This window comes from Mastigoproctus giganteus, chromosome 2, assembly GCF_048544385.1.
Source record: "Mastigoproctus giganteus isolate SK-2022 chromosome 2, ASM4854438v1, whole genome shotgun sequence".
Taxonomy (NCBI): domain Eukaryota; kingdom Metazoa; phylum Arthropoda; class Arachnida; order Uropygi; family Thelyphonidae; genus Mastigoproctus; species Mastigoproctus giganteus.
The window spans coordinates 152,352,719-152,373,631 of record NC_143576.1 but is presented as its reverse complement, the minus strand read 5'-3'; the positions used below and the strand labels follow the sequence as shown (position 1 = coordinate 152,373,631).

The window sequence follows — 20,913 nt, the reverse complement described above, 5'->3', positions numbered from 1 at the left end:
ATATTTGATCTCCGATGCGTGGACCTTTACGCGCATGCGCGAAGACATATAATCACTATTTAAGTTGCAGGTTCAGTCTGATTCGGTAATTTTCATTCCTGTGATCACGACAGTCGGTCGAAAAGCATTGTCAGCTTCAGGAAGGAAAATCGTTTTGAATATTTTCGTTAGATACTTTTAATTGCGTTAATTTGAATTTTAATTGTGTTAAATTGATTATTTAATTATTTATATTTTACTTTAATGTACCGGTAAGTTGTCGATTTTTTTCGTTTTTTCCGTTTTAATTTCTGGAGGGTATCATACGGAAGTGTTCTACGTACTATATTGAGGTAAACTCCTCTTATTAATTTACTAATATTATTATCAACGTAGAACATATTGAGTATTACAGCTCTGATTCATACTATCTAAGTTGTAAAACTATAAAAGATAGTGTGAAGGACGTGTAGGGCAATTGCTTGTGTACAGATAGAGTAGGGGAGGGAGACTAAAGTCTGGGGTGAGAGACAGAAATATGGGGTCAACAGGGAAGGTAACCCCAATAGATGTTAGTGGAGCATGCCCATGCTCCACCAGCGGGAAAAAGTGGAGGAGGGGAAGGAGACAAGAGAACAGTCACCACCCCCCTGCCAGGGAAGTGGAGTAGAAAGCAAGCCAAGAGTGCCCAGCTCGGGTCGCCAATTGGCACACTGGCAGCAAATCTGCTATTCAAGGTGGGGAAAAGATACAGGTCCAACGAAAGAGTCGGAACCAGTGACCCCATGTCATTCATGGGCCATGTAGCTATTCAGGTAGGTTAAGGTCAGTCGCGTGTATGGGTTATAAACCGACTAGGGTAGAATGTCTCGTAGATTGTCTTTTGCATTCCGGAGAGGTCTGTTTCCGTCATCAGGGAGGCCGGTCCAGTACCTTTTCCATCCAGTGAGACCATCATTTCTGTGGTATGGGTCCTATTCAAGTAGGTTGGTTGGGTCAGACAATTTGGGTTTCTGTGCTGATGTATTTGCTCATAGTCCGGTTGTTGTCGAAGTTTCATGTCTGCTTCAAGGCCTACTGTGCCCTTAGTTCCTGATCGCAGAATGGATTCTTCTTCTGGAAAAGAGTTCCTGTGCAAATCTGGTGAGGTTCTTATATTATTCGCTTGTGTCCAAGAGATAATGCTCCTGGCCTCGTGGCAGGTAGGTCAATCTTGTTATTAAGTTTCCATGTAGGTCCTTGTAGTTTGTACATTCATGCATGAGGTGGATCCAGCTTTCCGGTTCACCACATGAACAGTTGGGGGTCTTGGAGGAGCCCCAGAGATGTTAGTTTCTCATTAAAGGGGCCGTGACCTGTCAATAAGTAGGTGGCAAATAGGCCTGGGTGGAACCATACAGGTAGTTTCGGGAAAACCCTGTCTATATCAGGTATGAAGCATTGTGTCACCTTCCCCTTTGGTTGAGTCTGTCCGCCTGTTTTGCCATTCCTGTTTTAAGTGTGTCAAGAGCCAAGCCTTTTCCATTTTTATAGTGTTTGTGAGTTCAATCGTAAATCCCAAGTAGGACACAGAGATTCCATGCTGCTTTTCTTTGATGGCTTCATGGTGTTGCTTTATGAGGTTGCTGCAATATGCACCAATGACTGTGATGCACTTTTCCCTGTAATAAATTGCGATGTGCCCTCTGCATCCCAAAAAACTTATGCCATCACCTTTCCAGCTGAGAACAATGAACTTCTTGGGAGGCAGAGAACGTGGATGCTTTCACATTGGACTTTAGTCTCTGGGTCAAAGTTGATGAACCCATATTTCATTCATTGTAACTATCCAGGACCAGAAATTTCATGGTTCCTCATGAAGCATGTTCAAGTTGGTGATGCACATTTGTTTGCATCATGCCTTTTGCACATCGGTCAATGTTTGTCGGACCATCAAGCACTGATTTTTTTCGTCTTCAAAGATTTCACAAGGCATTGAATTAACACTGCCAATTGAAATGCATAGGCTCAGCAAGAATTCATCTAATAGACAAATGACTATTAGGTGAATGACTATACATCTAATAGTCGTTCATCTGTCTTTATTCACTAGGTTATGCTTACAGTTGATATTTTCCTTAGTTATGAATGTGGAGGGTCATTCAGAGATCTTTATCATCACATGATTCTCTGCACTATGAAATTTTCAATGCCACTTCACAACTGTGGAATGTGCAGGAGCATTATTCCCCATTGTCTGCATCATACTAGCATGGACCTCCTGTGGTGAGGTCATCTTTCAAAAACAAGTATTTTTTCACTGCTGGTAGTTATTTTTCTACATTTCAAAAGTTTTCTACTTCATAGTTCATAAAATCACCTGAAGGGAGAAAAAAAAAGATTGGATCTGTTGAACTCAGATGTGGTATAGTGATGTACAAGAAAATATACTGCATAATCTGAAAAAAATAATCATATTCACTTGGTGCACTATGGCCATAGATGCTGATGCACCAAATAAATCCCCAAGCAACCAACCAATCATATTCACTAGAAGTAGATTAGAATACAAACTTTTTGAATGTCCCTTGTACATAACAATCATTCATATGATCTGTTGCAAAAGCTTTATTGAAATATAAATAAGTATATGATATCAGAATTATCCTTTGCATTCAGTTATTTATAACAATCTTATATAGATAAGTTTAATCAGATTTTTTAATCTCTTAACAAATCCATGCTGTGATTTACATCAATAGTGTTTTACGTTCTTATCTAAGGAATTCATAATGTTGCCTTGCACATGGAAGTCCAACTTAGATCTGCAGTTACTTAATTTACTGTTTAGGTCACCTTTCTGGATAAGAGAGAGAGAGAGACTTGGGCAAAACTCTAGCCTGTAGCAACTTTTCCTGAATCCACAGTGCTCTCATTGTAATAGCTAAAGGTTTGGTTACTTCTTTTACTGCTTCCTTCAGTATAATTGGATAGATTCCATCCACTCTTAGTGCCTTGTTCCCTTTCCACTTATCATAAAATCCTCTAATTCATAGTTAGTATTAGCTAGGTAATTTGTCTCTTTAAGTTTAAAAACTCATCATATGTGAATGTGATATCAAGATATTTGTTTAATATTGACTTAATAATAATAATAGCAATAAGAGCTTAATTGACAGTACTCACTTCAATTAATCTGTTAGATTTGATTCAATCACATCACCCACTCAGTACAAAAAAGTCCGTTCTCTACAATCAAATCTACAATCCCATTAAGTTTAGTTCTTTGCAGGACAATTTATCCACTGAACTACAATATCCTACAAAGAAATTCATAGCTAGGAAATACCCTTCACATTTAATTCAACACACAATTTCTGTTGCAAGAAATAATGTCAATAACCCACATAATCATAGCACCAACCAGAACAACAGACAAAACACACACATTGTCCTCCCCTATCACAGCGGACTCGCCAGACAGCTTCGTCAAGTGTTTCCCAATACAGACATAATGTTAATATTTTCTTCGTATAATAAATTAGGGACCATGTTTAATACATATAAAGAGACACCCGAATATCCAATAAGTGACATCAACAGCATTATATATTTAATTAAATGTCAGTCCGGTTGTAATGCATGCTACATGGGGAGCACTACACAAAATATGGCACCACAAAAACTTCCAATGCATGTGCTTATTACCACCATAATAGCTTCAGAACTAATCAAGCCAGCACCGAACTTACACAACACGTGCACTCTCATAACCACAATCCCCTAATCCTGGAGTGGCCAATGAATCGATCGCGACTTTAACTCCGGTCGATCACAACGAATTTTAAATATACACTCATCCCTCGATTTGCACGTCAGGTATACTGCCAAAATTTTATATTGTCCAGCGGGTTTCGCTACCTGCGTGTTATTTTATTTATTTATTTTATTTTATTTTTTTTTTTACGAAGCTTCAAAAATAGAAATGAAGAGCAGATTTTGAAAATTTATTTATTTTATTTTTTTTGCATGATTGAAGGTTTCATTGAAGGAGAAACACATTTCACCATAATAACGTAAAATACCACAGAATTCCAGCTGTCGATATTGTTGCAAATGCAATAAGATTGAGTTTACTACCCATTTATAATTAGATTGCACTAACAGAAAAGCCCAATAAACCATGCAAGTTGTTTTTATTGTTTTATGCTCATGACCTCCAGAAATAGCTTTAGAGAAATATCACAAAGGCATTCAAAACTGATTCTTATAAGGATATAACCAAACAGAGCAATAAACGGTGGTGTGTTTGTCCGGTTATTTTGGAAACAACTTTCTCATTCGGGAATCCTCTTCATCAATTATCCTACGTTAGCTGTTCGGACAGAATATTTTTCCAGTTTGTACAAATTAAAGTGTTTTAATCAGTAAGCATTGCTTTTGCTGATTTAATAACTGGACATTACTTATATGTTAATTTAATACCTTTTGATTTAAAATGAATACTATGAAAAAGAGTAAAATGTATCGTTTTCATCAAGAGTGGGAACCAGAATACTTTTTTATAAGGTGAAGGAAAAATGTTGCTGTTTGATTTGCAATGCTTCCGTGGCCATACCCAAAAAAGGAAATTTAGAAAGGCACTTCAACGCACTCCATGGTAAAAACCAACCGGATTTTCCGCCGAATAGTGACCTTAGAAAAAATAAATTAGAAATTAAATCCAGATTATTCGTGCAACAAAATTTCTTCATGACACCTAATTTACAATCTAAAGCAGTAACTGTAGTGTCATTTACAGTGAGTCATCTTGCAAAAAAATGCAAATCATTTTCTGATGGTAAATTCATCAAAGATGCATTTTTAGAAATAACAGATTCTCTTTTTGAAAATTTTAAGAACAAAAATTAAATTAAAAGTGTCCTTCAAGATCTGCAATTATCTCGAAATAGTGTGATGCGATGCATCAAAAAATTGAGTAAAAATGTGAATGAACAATTGTGTGCTGATATTGCTAATTGTGGGTACTTTTCTTTACAACTGGATGAATCTATAGATGTCATGATACAGCTCAGTTGCTCATTTTTATTTGTATTGTTTTCGATTATTCTGCCACTAGAGAAGAACTGCTGGGTATGGTTTCGTTAAGAGAAAGAACTAGAGGTCTTGATATCTTTAACTCATTCAAACATTTTATTGAAAAAATTAAATTACCACTATTTAAGCTCATATCAATAACAACAGATGAAGCTAAAGCAATGACAGGGCATTTTAATGGCTTCATCACATTGTGCCAAAAGGATGATGAATTCCCAGATTTTTTGAGTTAGAACTGTATCATCCACCAACAAGTGTTAGCCAGCAAAAGATTAAATACTAAAAGTGTTATGGACATCGCTTTCAAAATCGTGAATTCCATTAGAGGATAATCTCTTCAAAGGAGACTTTTCACAATGCAACTCAATGAAAAAGAACCAGATCTGATATTACACACAGATGTGAGGTGGCTGAGTTAGAGTAAGATTCTACAGAGATTTCGAAATTTACTGAAAAATTAAAAAATTAAAAAATTTGTTGATCAAAGGAGAGATGATTATTAGCAGCTACAAGGTACGGAGTGGTTGTGTGATCTGGTTTTTTTTTTTTTTTTGGCAGATTTACCAGTAAATTAAGTGATCTAAATTTGGAATTACAAGGGGAAAATAAAAATGTCGGTGACACGATTAGTAGTATTTCTGCATATAAATATCAATTTTTGGCAATGGCTAAGGATCTAAAAGGAAAACAATTCGACCATTTTGCAAATATGCAATTCATTTTGGTCCTTGAGGTTGTCACAGACATTCTCTCAGATATGCCAGACAAGCTGTACTTGCTACCTGGGAGTCTAAAACGCTGATGCAACTAATATTCGGGTGATACTCAGTTCAAGTGTACCCAATTTCAGCGAAGTCCTGACAGTCTGTGACAGCCAAATCCTCTGCTTGCACATTCGTGATGGTGGGACTGTTAGTAATCCTGGGTATAACCTCCATGCTCAAGCACATGGTGGGTTCACACCCAGGTGAGAACCAACGTAAGCAGGGGTCGAGGTGTGGTGCCCACACCACATGGAGGAATGCCACCCCTCTGTGTTACCAGGCAGTATTAGGTGGTAGATGACTCTCATCAACTGGTGCAATACCACCACTTTACTTATTGAAAGCCGCCTCCGTAGCCAGGTGGGAAGGAGCAGCAGTGCATAGCACACACTTCTTGATTAGACCGGGGTTCGAGCCCGTCACCACCAAATACGGAGGATGAGGAAAGGTCAGAGAATGACCACCGCATTTCCCGGAGCAATATGGCCTTAGTTGCTAATGCTCCTAAAAACCAACCAACTAACTAACTAACTTATTGAAGGCTTGAAGTGACGGAACCCATGTTTAGTCGCCAGAGCTAAGTTCCGGTCACCCCTCTTCCATCATGCAGTATGATCAATGACTTTTGAGGTTTTGATGAACATCGTGGTGAGATCCAATCTTCCTTACATTTCAAGGGTACAACTCTAAAACGGTGTTTGCAGGCCGGCCTCTAGTTAGTACACCGGACTGAACCTATTGGTAACTCTCTAGGAGGCTTCCGGATCAGTTAGTGTATAATCTTGCTACCTCTACTCTGCCAGATAGTGACTAGAGGGAGTCACTATCTGGCAGAGTAGAGGTACCAAATTATTCACTGTACGATTCCTTTCGCCTCAAAGGTGGTATTTGTGCATATGTCCGTTCTGATATTCCATGTCAGAGACTTGATAATATGGAATCCCCTCTTTTCGATCTTCTCTGGCTTAAAATTTCTCTACCTCATTGTGTTAAATTCATCTGTTGTCTCTATCGTTCTCCCAACTCCACTAATCACTTGGAGCTCTTTGACTTCCTCTCTTTGCAACTTGACTTTCTCCAGACCAACTTTCCTAACAGTGAGGTAATTTTCCTTGGTGATTTTAATGTTCACAACTCCAGCTGGCTTCTGTTTTCTAGTCACACTGACTCAGCTGGTCGAGATGCTGAGGCTTTTGTAATTACTAATGATGTTGCACAGATTGTTCATTTACCTACAAAAATACCCGACAATCCTAACCATACAGCAAACGCGCTTGATCTTTTTCTCCCAAACAACCCTTCTAAGTACACGGTCGAAGTGAGAGTTCCTTTAAGCACCTCAGATCACAACTTGGTGATTGTCTCTTCTCCAATTGAGCTTCATCTCATGGCTATTCCCAACCTCGTATTGTTTGGCATTACAAGAATGCAAAATGGGATGACCTGCGAGATTTCTTTTCTTCTTTTCCTTGGTCGGATTACTGTTTCAAAACTTCTAATGTCAGCATTTGCTCAAATTGTGTCAGTGAAATTATTCTTGCAGGAATGGAATCCTTTATCCCACACTCCACTTTAAAATCTCTTCCTTTATCTAAACCTTGGTTTTTCAATAAATGTGCTAAGGCTGTTCAAGAGAAGAACGTTGCAATCGTAATTGGCTTGTTTCTAATTCTTCAGTTTCATTTTCTGCCTACACCAAAGCTCACAACAATTGTAAAACAAGTATTAATCAGTCCAAACTCTAGTTTGAACTGGCTAAGAGTAGAAAACTTGCTTCTTGCCCTAATGGTAGCCGAGAATTCTGGTCTCTTGCCAAAGCTATTGGCAGCAACTTTTGCCCATCTCTGCTCCCACCTCTGTCCAAACCAGACGGTTCTGTTGTCACTTCAGCCAAGGATAAAGCTGACCTGCTAGCATCTCGTTTTTCTTCCAACTCGTGTATCAAAGATCTTGGTAAAACACCTCCCACCATCCCCAACACGCTCCAGTCAATGCCTCCTGTGGCCTTCCATCAAAAGGTTGTCAGAAGGATTTTGACGAATCTTGATGCTAAGAAAGCTCCAGATTCTGATGGTATTTCTCCACTTGGTCTCAAAACCTGTGCTCCTGAACTTACTCCTATTCATTGCCGCCTTTTTTCACTTTCTTATTCGAAAGGTGTTTTTCCTTCTGCATGGAAATTTGCTCATATCCAGCCAGTTCCTAAAAAGGGTGACAAATCCCTCCCATCCGATTATTGTCCATTGCAATTACTTCTATTCTCTCTCTGAAGTAATGGAGAAATCAATTAACTGCCAACTCTTAAACTACCTAGAAACATTCCGTCTGATCAACGATCGCCAGTATGGATTCCGTCAGTGTCGATCCTCTGGTGATATTCTGGCTTATGTTACCCATTTATGGACTAATTCAATGGAAAGCTTTGGTGAAACACAAGCAGTTGCTCTTGACATCTCAAAGGCTTTAGATTGTGTTTGGCATAAAGGTCTTCTAAACAAGCTTCCATCTTATGGTTTGCCAACTGTTCTTTATAATTCGTTGTCCAGTTTTCTCTCTGAGCACTCACTGAGGGTTGATGGTAGATGGCTCTCTGTCTTCTAACTTCTCCACTAATGCCGGTGTCCCCCAAGGTTCAGTTTTTTCCCCCACTCTTTTCCTCTTGTATATTAATGACCTTCTTCCATTGACTGGAAATCCTATCCATAGTTTTGCCGATGATAGCAACATTGCCTTCCACTTTCCATTTTGAGTAACCTTGTCCTGCTCAATCAGCTTCAAGTTCTCGAAAATCTGCTGCCAATTCCTTAAATGCCGATCTTCAGGTAATTCTCCAGTGGGGCAAAGACAACTTAGTTGATTTCAACCCTTCTAAAATTCAGTCTTGTCTTATATCTCGCAAAAAGGATTCTTCTACTCCTATGCTTATCTTTAGTGACACTCCAATTTCTAGGCAAAAGGATATATCTCTTTTGGGGATTACCCTGACTTCTAATCTCTCTTGGCACAAGCACATTACAAATATTGCTTCCTCTGCATCTAAAAAACTTGGTTTTCTCTTTCGCTCTTGGCGTTACTTTTCTTCCAAACAGCTTTTCACTCTTTACAAATCGCAAATACGCCCTACCACGGAATATTGTTCCCACGTCTGGGGCGGTGGCCCCCAAAACCCTCCAATAGTTTGTCGGTGACTCTTTTGTCAAAGAGACGAGAAGTATATTGTGCAAGAAGAATAGGTGGAATACGACTTGGGTATGCCTGCCACAGGGCAAAAGGATGATGTAGAACAGATATCTTTTAATGACTTTAAGCATAAGAGATCTGCAGACTTTCTTAAGAATTACACGACAATGTTGAGAAAAAGTCATGAGTTAGAGTTAAATTTGAAAGTGTCTACAATTTGGCCCTGGAGAGATTATGCAAGGCTTGTGGGTAGAATTTTTCTGAGATTGGTCTGTGCTTGTTAGCAGTAGAGTCTGCTTCTCCAGGGATGGAATATGCTTAAATAGAAAGGGTGCAAGAATATTTGCTGATGCTATTGAAGCAGTGTTACTCTGGTTGGAAAACTGCCAGCTTGGGGAGATCACAGAATAATAGATTAACAATAGCCACAGGCAAAGATGAAAATGATTCTTATACCACTTCTATTGGAATATTGGGAAGCAAGGTTTCGGGGATTTCACCTTGCTTCCCAATATTCAAATAGGGAAGCAATATTTCCAATAGGAAAGCAAGCTTATACAGCATGAGCCAAAAAAACACCTTCCCATTTCACCCATCCATTTGCTCCAAATGTTTGTTTAGTTCTGCCTTGAATTTATTTAAGCTGTCAACTCAACTTCTGTGACAGATGCAAGTTTGTTCCAGCATTCAACCACCTGCTGGCTTCCGCACATCTATTCTACAACTGTCTTTCTGAAATTTTAATTTATGTCACTTTAGGCAATTAATCTGGGCAAGAGGAAGCATCCCATCAGCACTGAGCATGCTCAAACCATTCAAGGACTTATACACTTCAATCAGATCACTTCACAGGTGCCTAGTCTCCAGACACTGTAATTTGCAAAACTTAAGCCTTTCTTCATAACAGCAACCCTTCGTTCATTTCACTAATCTTGTTGCCCTTCTCTGTACTTGTTGCAGAAGCTCTACATACTTCCTAAAATGAATCCTCCAGACCTGTATACAGTACTCAAGGTGTGGCCTGACTGCCTTATACAAGGAGATAATCACCTCCTTTTCCTTGTTAGAAAAATTCCTGTATATCATTGACCAAGACACCATGAGCTACTCTTGCAGACTGTCTGCACTGCTTAGAAAACTTCATATCTGACTGCACAATTACCCTAGGTCTTTTCATTTTCTATCACCCTTGGTGTAGTACCACCAGTTCATACATTACCCCTATGCTGTACTTTACATTTGTCAATGTAAAGTTGCCACCTCTCAGGTCATCTGCTCACCTTTTCCAGATCCTGTTGCAGTAGTGTACTGTCATTAACAACCCGGCTAACCTTCGTATCATCTGCAAACTTAGACATTAAGCCTGATATCCCATCATTAATAAATACAGAAAACAACAATGGCCCCTGAACCCTGGGGGACTCCACTAATAACATTACTCTACGAAGAGCAGTGTTCATTGATTACCACCCTCTGTCTTTTCCCACTCCACCCCTCCCCACGGGGTTCGAGCCCGTCACCACCAAATATGGAGGATGCAGAAAGGTCAGGGAATGACCATCGCATATACCGGAGCAATATGGCCTTAGTTGCTAAAACCAAATAACAACAAATAATAACAACCTTCCCCACTCCCCTTTATCCATTGCAAAAATTTGCCTACAATGCCACATTGCTCCAATTTGTGCAACAGTATCAAAGCCTTCCTAAGATTCAAGTATATGATATCAGAATTGTTCTTTCATCCAGTTCCTTTGTTCAATTGAAGTCTTGTCTAGATGATCCTGCAGTGCTTTTTTAACCAGTGCCCCCATTACTTTCTCTGGAACAGAAATTAAACTAACTGGTCTGTAATTGCTTACTTCCTTTGCTGCCTTCTTTAATATAACTGGATAGATCCCATCCACCCCAGGTGTCTTCCTTTTGTTTATTTTCCACAATTTCTCCTCCAATTTGCTCAAAATTGGAGGAGAAATTATTACAAAATCATTTAGTTCACTGCCAGAATTTAATACACCTTTGGCATTCCCCTCCCTGAATAACTCCTCATGTGTAAATATAGATGAAAATACTCATTGTTTGTTAGCTACCTGAGAAGGATCATTAACTGTCAAACCATCGATATCAAGTGGACCAATCTGATCCATCCCCTTCCTTCTAGAGTTCTAAACTCTAGAAGGAAGGGGATAAGTAGAGAACTCTTTGCTGTATTTCTTTGCATCTTTTTCCAAAGATTTCTCATAATCTGCCTTTGCCTGCCTAATCTCCTTTGTGACTTGATTACAGACCAGCTTATATCTACCGTATTCTTCACTGTCACCTGTTAATTTATATTTATCCCATGCATTTTTCTTCTGTGCTACATGTCCCATTAGTTCACCTGACATCCATTTAGGCCTAAACTTGAACAATATTTCTTAGTTGGTATGAAAAGCCTAGTATTTTCCAAGATAAATTCTTTGAATGCTTCCCATTTAGAATTTGCATTTGGTAACATCATCAGTTGGTTTCCACTGTATAGAATTTAAAAACTGTCTCAGACCACTATAGTCCCCATTATGAAGGTAAAAACTCTTCCCTTTACCCTTGATGGTAGTTACCTCTTTGGGAAAATCCCATATCAGCACACTGTGATCACTGCCACCTAGTGGTTCCTTTATCTGCACATTCTTAATGCATGAAGAATCACTACTGATAACCAGATCAAGAGTATTACTCCCTCTGGTTGCCTCCCAAACATGCTGTTGTTGAAAACAATCATCCAATAAATCCACAAAAGCCTTGCTTGTGTGTGAATGACCCACCCACAAGTTCCAGCAATATATGGGAAATTAAAATTGCACATGTATAAGACAATCTGATTTACTGGGCCACTCTATTTCCCTGTACAGTTTCTTATTATACTCATCAGAGTCATTAGGCCTATAACACACTCCTGCTCTGAATTTTGATCTCCCAATGCTTATGTCACACCAAACTGACTCGACACTGCACTGTCCACCCATGTCATCTGGCTGCGCTTCCTTGTGTGGGTTATATCCATAGTTAAGAAGCACTTAAAATCTAAGGCAGTGCATCTAGTTGATATGGTTCGGCAGTATAATGGGAAACAAGCACTGGGAAAGCCAAAATGAGGGTAGGAGTGTGTTTTAGGCCGAATGGCTCTGATGAGCACAACAAAGAACTGTACAGGGAGAGTGGGCGTGTAAATCAGAATTGGTTACTAAAGGGAATTTTAACTTTAACAGATTTTTACTGGAACTTGAGTTGATCACTCATACACTATAAAGACCTTTGTGGATTTATTGGATGGCTGTTTTCTATAGCAGCAAGATTGGCAGTATATTGTTGCTTCTCTGGTCTAAGGGAATCTCTCCAAATATGTCAACACTCGCGTGATGAACTGTAATGGCTTTATGCATTCCTTGCTTCTTCCTTTAAAATAATTGGGTCTATTCATAACTACCCCAGTCTCCTTATTTACCTTAAGTACTCTGTAATGTTCATATTGCTGATTTTACAATGTTAAAGTTCACTAGCACAGTGTCTCCTTGCCATGAAAGGACGTTTATCTCGAACAATCAATGCAAAGTATGCATTCAATTCATTGGCCACATCAACTGTGTTTTTTTATATTATTATTATTAGCCATATGGTGCAAGTAAAACCTGAGGCTTATGCTGCACCAGCCAAAAAAAAATTCCAGAGTTGCCCTGTGTGTGTGTGTGTGTGTGTGTGTGTGTGTGTGTGTGTGTGTGTGTGTGTGTGAGAGAGAGAGAGAGAGAGAGAGAGAGAGAGAGAGAGAGAGAGAGAGAGAGAGAGAGAGAGAGAGTTAGAAATAGAAGGGAATCACCAAGAAAGAGAAGAATGATGATATCATGCTCAGGACCCTGGGTATGCCAAGTCCTGTTATCACTTATAACCCAACCTGTTTTTCTTTATTTCTTCTATGTGTTTACATTATTATCATTAGCCATATGGTGCAAAGAAGCCTGAGGCTTTTGCTGCACCAACCAAAAAACAATTTCTGACTGTTTTTTCTGAGAGAGAGAGTAGAGGGGAATCACCAAGGAAGAGAAGAATAATGATATCCAGCTCAGGACCCTGGGTGTGCCAAGCCCATACTCACCAGATGTGATCCCATCTGCCAATCTCCTTGTTCTCTCTCTTTGCTGTTTCAGTTAGCGGTTTCTCATACTGTCTCTACCAGTCTAACCATTTTGTGGTACTATTATTGACCAACTTCTTACTATTATGTGCTTCAGACAAACATTGTCAACCCTCTGTAACTGCCCCATCTTATATTTTTTGTTCTGTTTAACTAGCAAGTCCCTCTTTAAGGGGCACCTCCATAGCCAGGTGGGAAAGAGCAGTAGTGCGTATCACATGCTTCTTGATTAGACCGGGGTTCAAGCCTGTCACCACCAAATACGGAAGATGCGGAAAGGTCAGGGAATGACCACCGCATATCCCGGAACAATATGGCCTTAGTTGCTAATGCTCCTAAAAACCAAAACAACAACCCTTTTTAATCCATTGTCAACCCTCTAACTGCCCCATCTTATATTTTTTTGTTCTGTTTAACTAGCCAGTCCCTTTTTAATCCACTCATGCAAATTGTTGTCACTAGTTTGTTGTCTTTCTGATGCTATAGTGTTTGTGATTTGTTTAGTCAACTTTTTTTTATTCAGATGTAGCCATAAGAAGTAAGTGAGAGATTAAAGGAGCTTGTTTTCCAGTTGGTGTCTTCATAATAGATGATTATTTTGTTTGGAAAGAGCCTTTGCAGTACAGTCAGTCCTCATATAGCACGATAGTTGTGTTCCTAGAAACCCTCGTGCAATGCAAAATCATGCAATATAAACAACAGGCCCTATGGGAAAAATAGGGTTAGGTGCCGACCACCCAAGATTGAACACACATTTGTAACTAAAACATTACCGAACACAATAAATGATCGTAATAAAATACTTACGTATTTTATTACAACTATTACGTAATAAAATATTGCTAATGCTTTTGCTTCTATCGTAAGCAAACTTGTTTTTTGTTTGATTTTCTATCCAAACAGATGACAGCCGTTCCATCTCTTCCAGTTCTTTGTGTCTTAATCTAATGGATTTACACTTTGAGTTGTTCCTGCTATAAAAGTTGTTTTTATTTTCTCTGCATTCTTTGTAATTCTCGGCGTTGCCTCATTTAGGCCTGTAGCACGTGCAATATCACATGGTCTTTCATTTCGCTCAAAGTGTTTCACAATTTCATATTTTTTCTCTATCGACAGAGGTGGACTGGCCATAAGCCTTACTGGGGAAACCCCGGTGGGCCGGAGGCCGGTGTGATTTTGGCCCTAAACGCTAGTATGAGGGCACTATAAATTTTCCCGGGTAAGAATTTTTGACCCAGTCTGCCTCTGTTTATCGTTATTGCTTTTCTTTTTCTCTCTGAATCTGTAGTGTCTTCACCAGGACGCTTCCTTTTCACACCTTTTAAGTATTTTACTCATTTTTAGGGAATAAAGCACAATTACAAAATGAGGAGGCACGCTTGCTACACATAAACAAAGCTGCGCACGTGTAACAACTGAATAAACAACACCGTGAAGGCCGAGATACACTATTAACACCTCACATTTTACTAAAGCACATTTCTAGGGGTTACTACCATAAAACAATAAAACAATTTCCAGTTGCGTTTCTGCTACAGGAATCTGTTATAAAGTCGATCTAATTGCATTTGCGATTACACCGATAGCCGGAATTGTGTTGGTTTTTACGTGAAATGTGTTTTCCATTCACTGATATAAAAAACATAAATACATTTTCAGAATCTTCTCTTCATTCCTATCGTGTTGCGTTCAGTTGGGGTGATTCTGCGTTCGACTGCCATTTCTTGTAAACACAAAGGTGAATCGTGCATAGGCGAATTCGGTTTGTGTTATACATGATATCGTTCCCCTATTTATAAATCGTGTATGATCAAATTCGTGTAGTGTAAACACGTGTTATACGAGGACTGACTGTATATCAGGTGGCTTTATCATTCTCAAATGTAATCTTCCTGTTTCCGTTAAAGTTTTACTTAGGAATTCTTGATCATTTTTGATTGTGACATTGCCATTATACAGTAAACCCTCAATGAGTCAGACATAGACAAGTTGAATTCCTTTATCTGAAACTCCAATTTCCCATGAAAACCTCCATAGGAAATAATGGTTTGAAATTCTTGCTGAACTTGAACTGTATTTGATACTGTTCTTAACAACTCTGCAATTTTGTGATCAGCCTTGTAATACAACACAAAATGCATGTGGTCTAAATCCAAGCCAAAGCTCGCTCGCCAAAATTATGTGATTTTCTGTAAATGAGTCTGATATGAAATATACTTACAACTGCAATAATTATGTTTGTTTTGAATGAATTCTTTCAGCATTTTCTGAGTAATACATGAAGATCCAAGCTATGGATATAGTAGTCTACATACATACATACAGGAGACAATCACAAGATTTTTTCATATGAGTTGGTGCATACAGTGAATGCTGCTGGATTCATTCTCTATTTAGTCTATTTTGGCTTTGTTTTTAGAGTAGAGGTACTTATGCTTTAGTGAAAGTTTATTATGCAGGATGATGCTAAAGATTCTGTCAGTTGTATTTAAAAGTAAAGTTATTCAGATTACAGAAAGAAGTGACAAAAATAAGTCATTAATTACTGTTAAATTTGGGATTTCTTCTAATCCACCCTGAGCTTATTTAGCATATAAGGATGCAGTTTGGAAACAGGCAGAACATACTCAATCTCCATAGCAGTAAGAAATGAATGAGAAGTGCAAGTTATTCATATATAAACATTGTGTACTAAAGTTGTTTTCTTAGTGCTAAGAAAAGAACGTTCCTTTAAGTGAAAGAGAGAGGTAGAGAGAATATCTTTATTGTAAACCATTGACTATGGTAAATTCAACTTCATTGCAATGGCCAAGGGGTTTATTAACAAAGATATTATAGTTTAAATAAGAAGTATTTAAAAAAAAGTAAAGTTAACATAGATATGATGTTTACATTTAGAATGTATTAGATTTTCAATGTAATTTGATATATATGTATACATAGTAAAAAGAGAATAGACAAAGGATACATAAAGTTATACAGTCAGTTTTGAGGAGAGGGAGGGACAGTCAAGAAAAGCTCTCAACAATGAGATTGAGATTTTTTTTTTTCGTAAACGATTGCTGAAGTTAGATCATATCATGAAAGATATAAAGAAAAGAAAAATCATTTTGTTTTTTGTTGATTGCACAACTAACAATGTTATTCCAACATTAATTGCTTTTTCAGTAAAATTCCTGCCTCCAACCACCACATCAAAGCTGCAGTCCTAGGACCAAAGTATTAATCAGAATTTTAAGGTAAATTAAGTGGATAAGTCATATAGAACATAGAGGATTCAGTTTTCTGTGAGCATAGCAAGCAAATTTCGCATGCTGTTACTGGAAACATAACTTCAAACTGTTTCAGGTTCTGGATTTCCAGTAGTAAGTTCTGTTGTAGTGGGTAAGAGGAGGATATAAATGTTTTCAAGCAATAGCTGGAATGCTGCTGTTTCTTCTGTTTGCATAAATGAAGCAATATCATTTTGACAATTTCATAAATGTTATGCTGATAGCACTATTGAAATTAGTGCTTAACTGATGCGGAGAGAGTTTCCCAGATACAAACAGAAGGGGGGAAAGGGGGAGGGGAAAACAGAATATGATGATAACAGCATAAATGAAGCAATATAATTTTGACAATTTCATAAATGTTATGCTGATAGCAATATTGAAATTAGTGCTTAACTGATGCGGAGAGAGTTTCCCAGATACAAACAGAAGGGGGAAAGGGGGGGGGAAACAGAATATGATGATAACAGCATAGAAGAAGAAATTAATGTGCCTACAACAGGTAGTTTTTGGAAGGCAGTGGATATTGCATAGTTTTATTGGTTTTCTAACTGCAACAGAAAATAAATAATTTTTGATAACTCAGAATGGTTGTCATTTTTGCATCTGTTTAAGCTTTGAGTTATCGAGAGTTTGAGTTGTAATGCTATTATAGTTGCAACACCATTATAACGTTGCTAAATTCTTAATTTCTGTTTATAGATTCATGATTATTAAATTAGCTGAAATCCTGCGAAATAGTTGGATTTCAGCTAATGTGAATGTAGGAATGATTTTTTTTCTCTCTCTCTCTCTCTCTCTTCATTACTTATTAGTGAGTGAAAGGTGAAGTCATTTTCTTTAAAACATTTTAGTGAAATGCACTTGTGAATTATTCTTGGGACATTGCAGTTCCTTAAAAAATGTAATTTTATACAAGAAAAAAATGCAAATCACTTTTTAGAATTCTTAGAGAGTGTTCACTCAGAGTTCCAAAAACCATCATCTTTAAATTGTTCAGTACACTTTTCAATGCTTTTCTTCATTCAGGAAGAATGTAGCTGTTTTGCGTCTTGACAGTGTCATCTGAGAATCCAGGCATACATCTTCTGGTGAAACTTCTCATGAGATTTTGACAAATCAGCACACATTTTCTGAATTGGTAACTCAGTCTGCTGTTTTTTTATATAAACATGGTGTATAACTGTTTCCTTCACCAATTCAAATTAAAATGAAAGAAACACTTATAATACACCACATTTATATAATTAATTTCTTGGGAACTAAATTGGATGAAATGAACAGAAAATATTTACATATCCTAACAACTAGTACAACTGGTAAACCAATTGACAATCTGACAATGTTCAGACTCCATTTGGGGATTCTATTTCATGTGAAAATCTAGATTGCTACTAAATGCTAAACAAAGACAGCTATTAAGATTAAATGTATGAATTTAAAAAAACTAAGATAAATTTTAAAATTTCCTGCCTCAACAGTCCTGTTCCAACAAACTCCAGCTTTCTGACTAATCCCTGGTCAAAAAAAAAAAAAAAAAAAAAAAAGAATTCACCTGGCTTCTCAGTGCTGACCTCTTCTGCTCACAGACAGAGCAAATTGAAGTAAATTAATAGTGGAAAAAATCTAGGGGTGATCTTGTGTGAAGTTATCCAATTTAAGCACCAATAATGCGAATTGCCCTCAGGCAGCTTTTTAATCTCAAACTTAATCCCTCTGTAATTTCAAACTCAAAGAAGCCGAAATAATAAGATTAAGTTAAATAAAATTTTAAAAATGTATATTTTTTGATTTTGACCTGATGGTGGAATCCCACAGCAGATTCCAAAATGTAGCCATATTGTCAATTAATTTTTGTTTAGTTATTACTAAGCACCCACACAATGCCTTGGATATTATCCTTCTTTTTACCTGAAGCTCACTTTCGGAAGCTCTTTTCATAGCAATATTAAAATATCCAATTTTAAAGTGGAACTCAACAATAGCAGGGCTATTGTAGATTGTATATCAGATGTATCAGATCTATTGTGTATCAGATGATAAATATCCTCAGATGATGTACGTATGAAGAATGGCTTAGAAGGTATAGGCTGTGAAGTTTGACTACTAGACATCTAAGGGGGGCTAAAATTGAGGTGTATAAGGTACTGAAGGGATTAAGCGAAATGAATGAGAAAGGTCTGCTCTCACTTGTGGGTGGGACATGAACTGGGAACACAAATATAAATCTCAGATAATAACAGAAGATTGGAACCCATGAAGTTCACCTATGGGAGCATGTTGTCAAACACTGGAATAAGTTGCCTCACAACATGATGTAGGCACTGAGTGTAGTTTAGTTTTTTATGCATCCCTTGTGGGATTGGCATGAAAATTCTGTTGTATTTTAATTAATACTGTTATTTTCTTACAGTATATGCTGCTTATTGTATTCACAGACAATGTTATCATTCATGAAACGAAATCACTTTTACGAAGTCCCGACCAGACATATACTGATACATAGAGAAAACAATGTTTGTTGTAATCATTGCTTTGGTTTATGTAATACATGTGCAATGGAAGTGATTATGTAACATCCAGATTTGTTTGTGAACTCTGAAATGTTGCATGTCTAGTTACTGCTGTTGCTTTGTACAGTTTGTATGATTGTCATTACTCTTTGAAAGAAAATACTCTATCTGTACTCATACCAATCTGACTGTTTTAAAGTAGACCACTACCCTTTTTTTTAATTCTTGATTTTAATATGTATTGTTTTTAATGGTTTCTCTAGATTTCCAGAAATTTTAATGGTTTCTATGGATTTACAGAAATAAAAATGAAACCATTATGATGGGCTCATTTTTATTGATGCCTTTCTTGAAGAAAATAGTGGACAGTAAAATTAAAGTATATTATATATTGCTTAATTTTCATGTTTTCTTACTGTCCTCCTTCCACCTTTTTATATACACATTTCCACTTTGCATCAATAAACAGTGCTGAAAACAACTGCATTCTTGTTTCATTGGCTGTTGTTATCAAATTAAGCTATGTCCCAAAGTCATCATAATAAGTGGCATCCACTATTTTTTGCTAATGCAGAAAACATTCACTTCCATTCATAATACTAATGCTATTCTTGAATGAAGCTTTTTCACAAATTTTTAATTACCACCTCTCTGTATGTATATATATTAATCATAGCTGTAATGGGATTTAGTAATGACATTCAAATAATCTTCATTTACCATTTTGTCTTTTTTTTTTTTTTCCAGCTGGTCGTTAACTCAGCAAACAACTGATAGTGAAAGTATTCGAAACCACAGCATCTCAGAAGCCCCACGTCTAAATCTGGACTGTGCTGTGTCACCTTAGATAGGAATAGAAGGGGGGGAGGGGAAGTTGCCAGCAGTGTCACAGGTCAAGCCCAGTTAGAAATACCATGTAAAAATCTTCTGAGAGAACTGTGTAATTAACTGCCATTACTGTTTGTAGTTTGATTTCAGAAAGATGAAGTTTCCAAATTTTTTTTTTATATTCTTCATGTAATATAATTAATTTCTTTCACTACTTCAAAGTTAGTCTTTCAATTTAAATCTTCTTCTGATCTTCAAATTTTTATCTAAAGTGGATGATTTTTTTTTTTTTTTTTTTTTCCTGTTCAGACTGAATAAAAGAACATTGCAAGATAAAAAAAAAATTCTGTTTGCCAGTTTTGCCTAATTAATTTGGGGGCCATCCAGTCTTGTCAAGTTGCTAGTGGTTTTCACAGTAATATGAACATTATCGTACATTAACACAAAATATGATCAATCCTATTTTGTGGTAATGAGCAAGCTAAAGTTACTTCTTTAATTTTATCTATGAGTTTATTTTATTTTTTTTTTATCCCCCACTGCTATTTGAAATAGCTTATGTTGCTAAATTCCTGAGGTCTGAGGTTAAAAACGTTTGTGCTGTATTCATTATTGTACTAGTCCCTACTCTTTAGCTAATATTTGAGGGACACTTTGAACCTGAATGTATTAGACCATTATATGGCAGAAATCATTAGTTCACTGACAGAATAAGGCCTAGATAGATTGCTATTATAATGGTTAATACATTATTTACTACGGTGGAACTACATGTATCTGAAGTGTGTTGTTCTGGGATTGACCTAAACTTGTAAAAACAAATATTCGTGTATAGTGTACTGTGCTTTATTCTGTGTACTGTTATGGATAAATAAATTACTCTGTCCAACAGTTAACTGATATGTTTTATTAATATGTTCAGTGTCAGTCTTCAAATGATTTAATATTTGTTTTATGAAAATAGAAAATAAAATAGTTTTTTTTTTATTATTATTTGGTTTCAAGCAGTCAAAGTCTATTTATGATTATAAAAAATCTATTATCCTAAGGATAAAAAAAATGCTGGCCTGTGATTGAAGTCTTATTAAATGTTATACCCACTTATATTAAGGGATTATTTTACAATATAATTA

General features: G+C 37.1%; 1 protein-coding gene across 1 annotated transcript in view; it reads left to right on the top strand.

Moving 5' to 3' along the window:
* LOC150089667 (casein kinase I) overlaps nt 1-20,649 on the top strand; it is a 187,411-nt gene extending 166,762 nt beyond the window's left edge. The window contains exon 8 of the mRNA XM_090389586.1: nt 19,700-20,649. Within this exon, the coding sequence (XP_090245712.1) occupies nt 19,700-19,710 (11 nt within the window). The 3' untranslated portion in view covers nt 19,711-20,649. The remainder of the gene's footprint in view (nt 1-19,699) is intronic.
* Nucleotides 20,650-20,913: the final 264 nt, after the last annotated feature.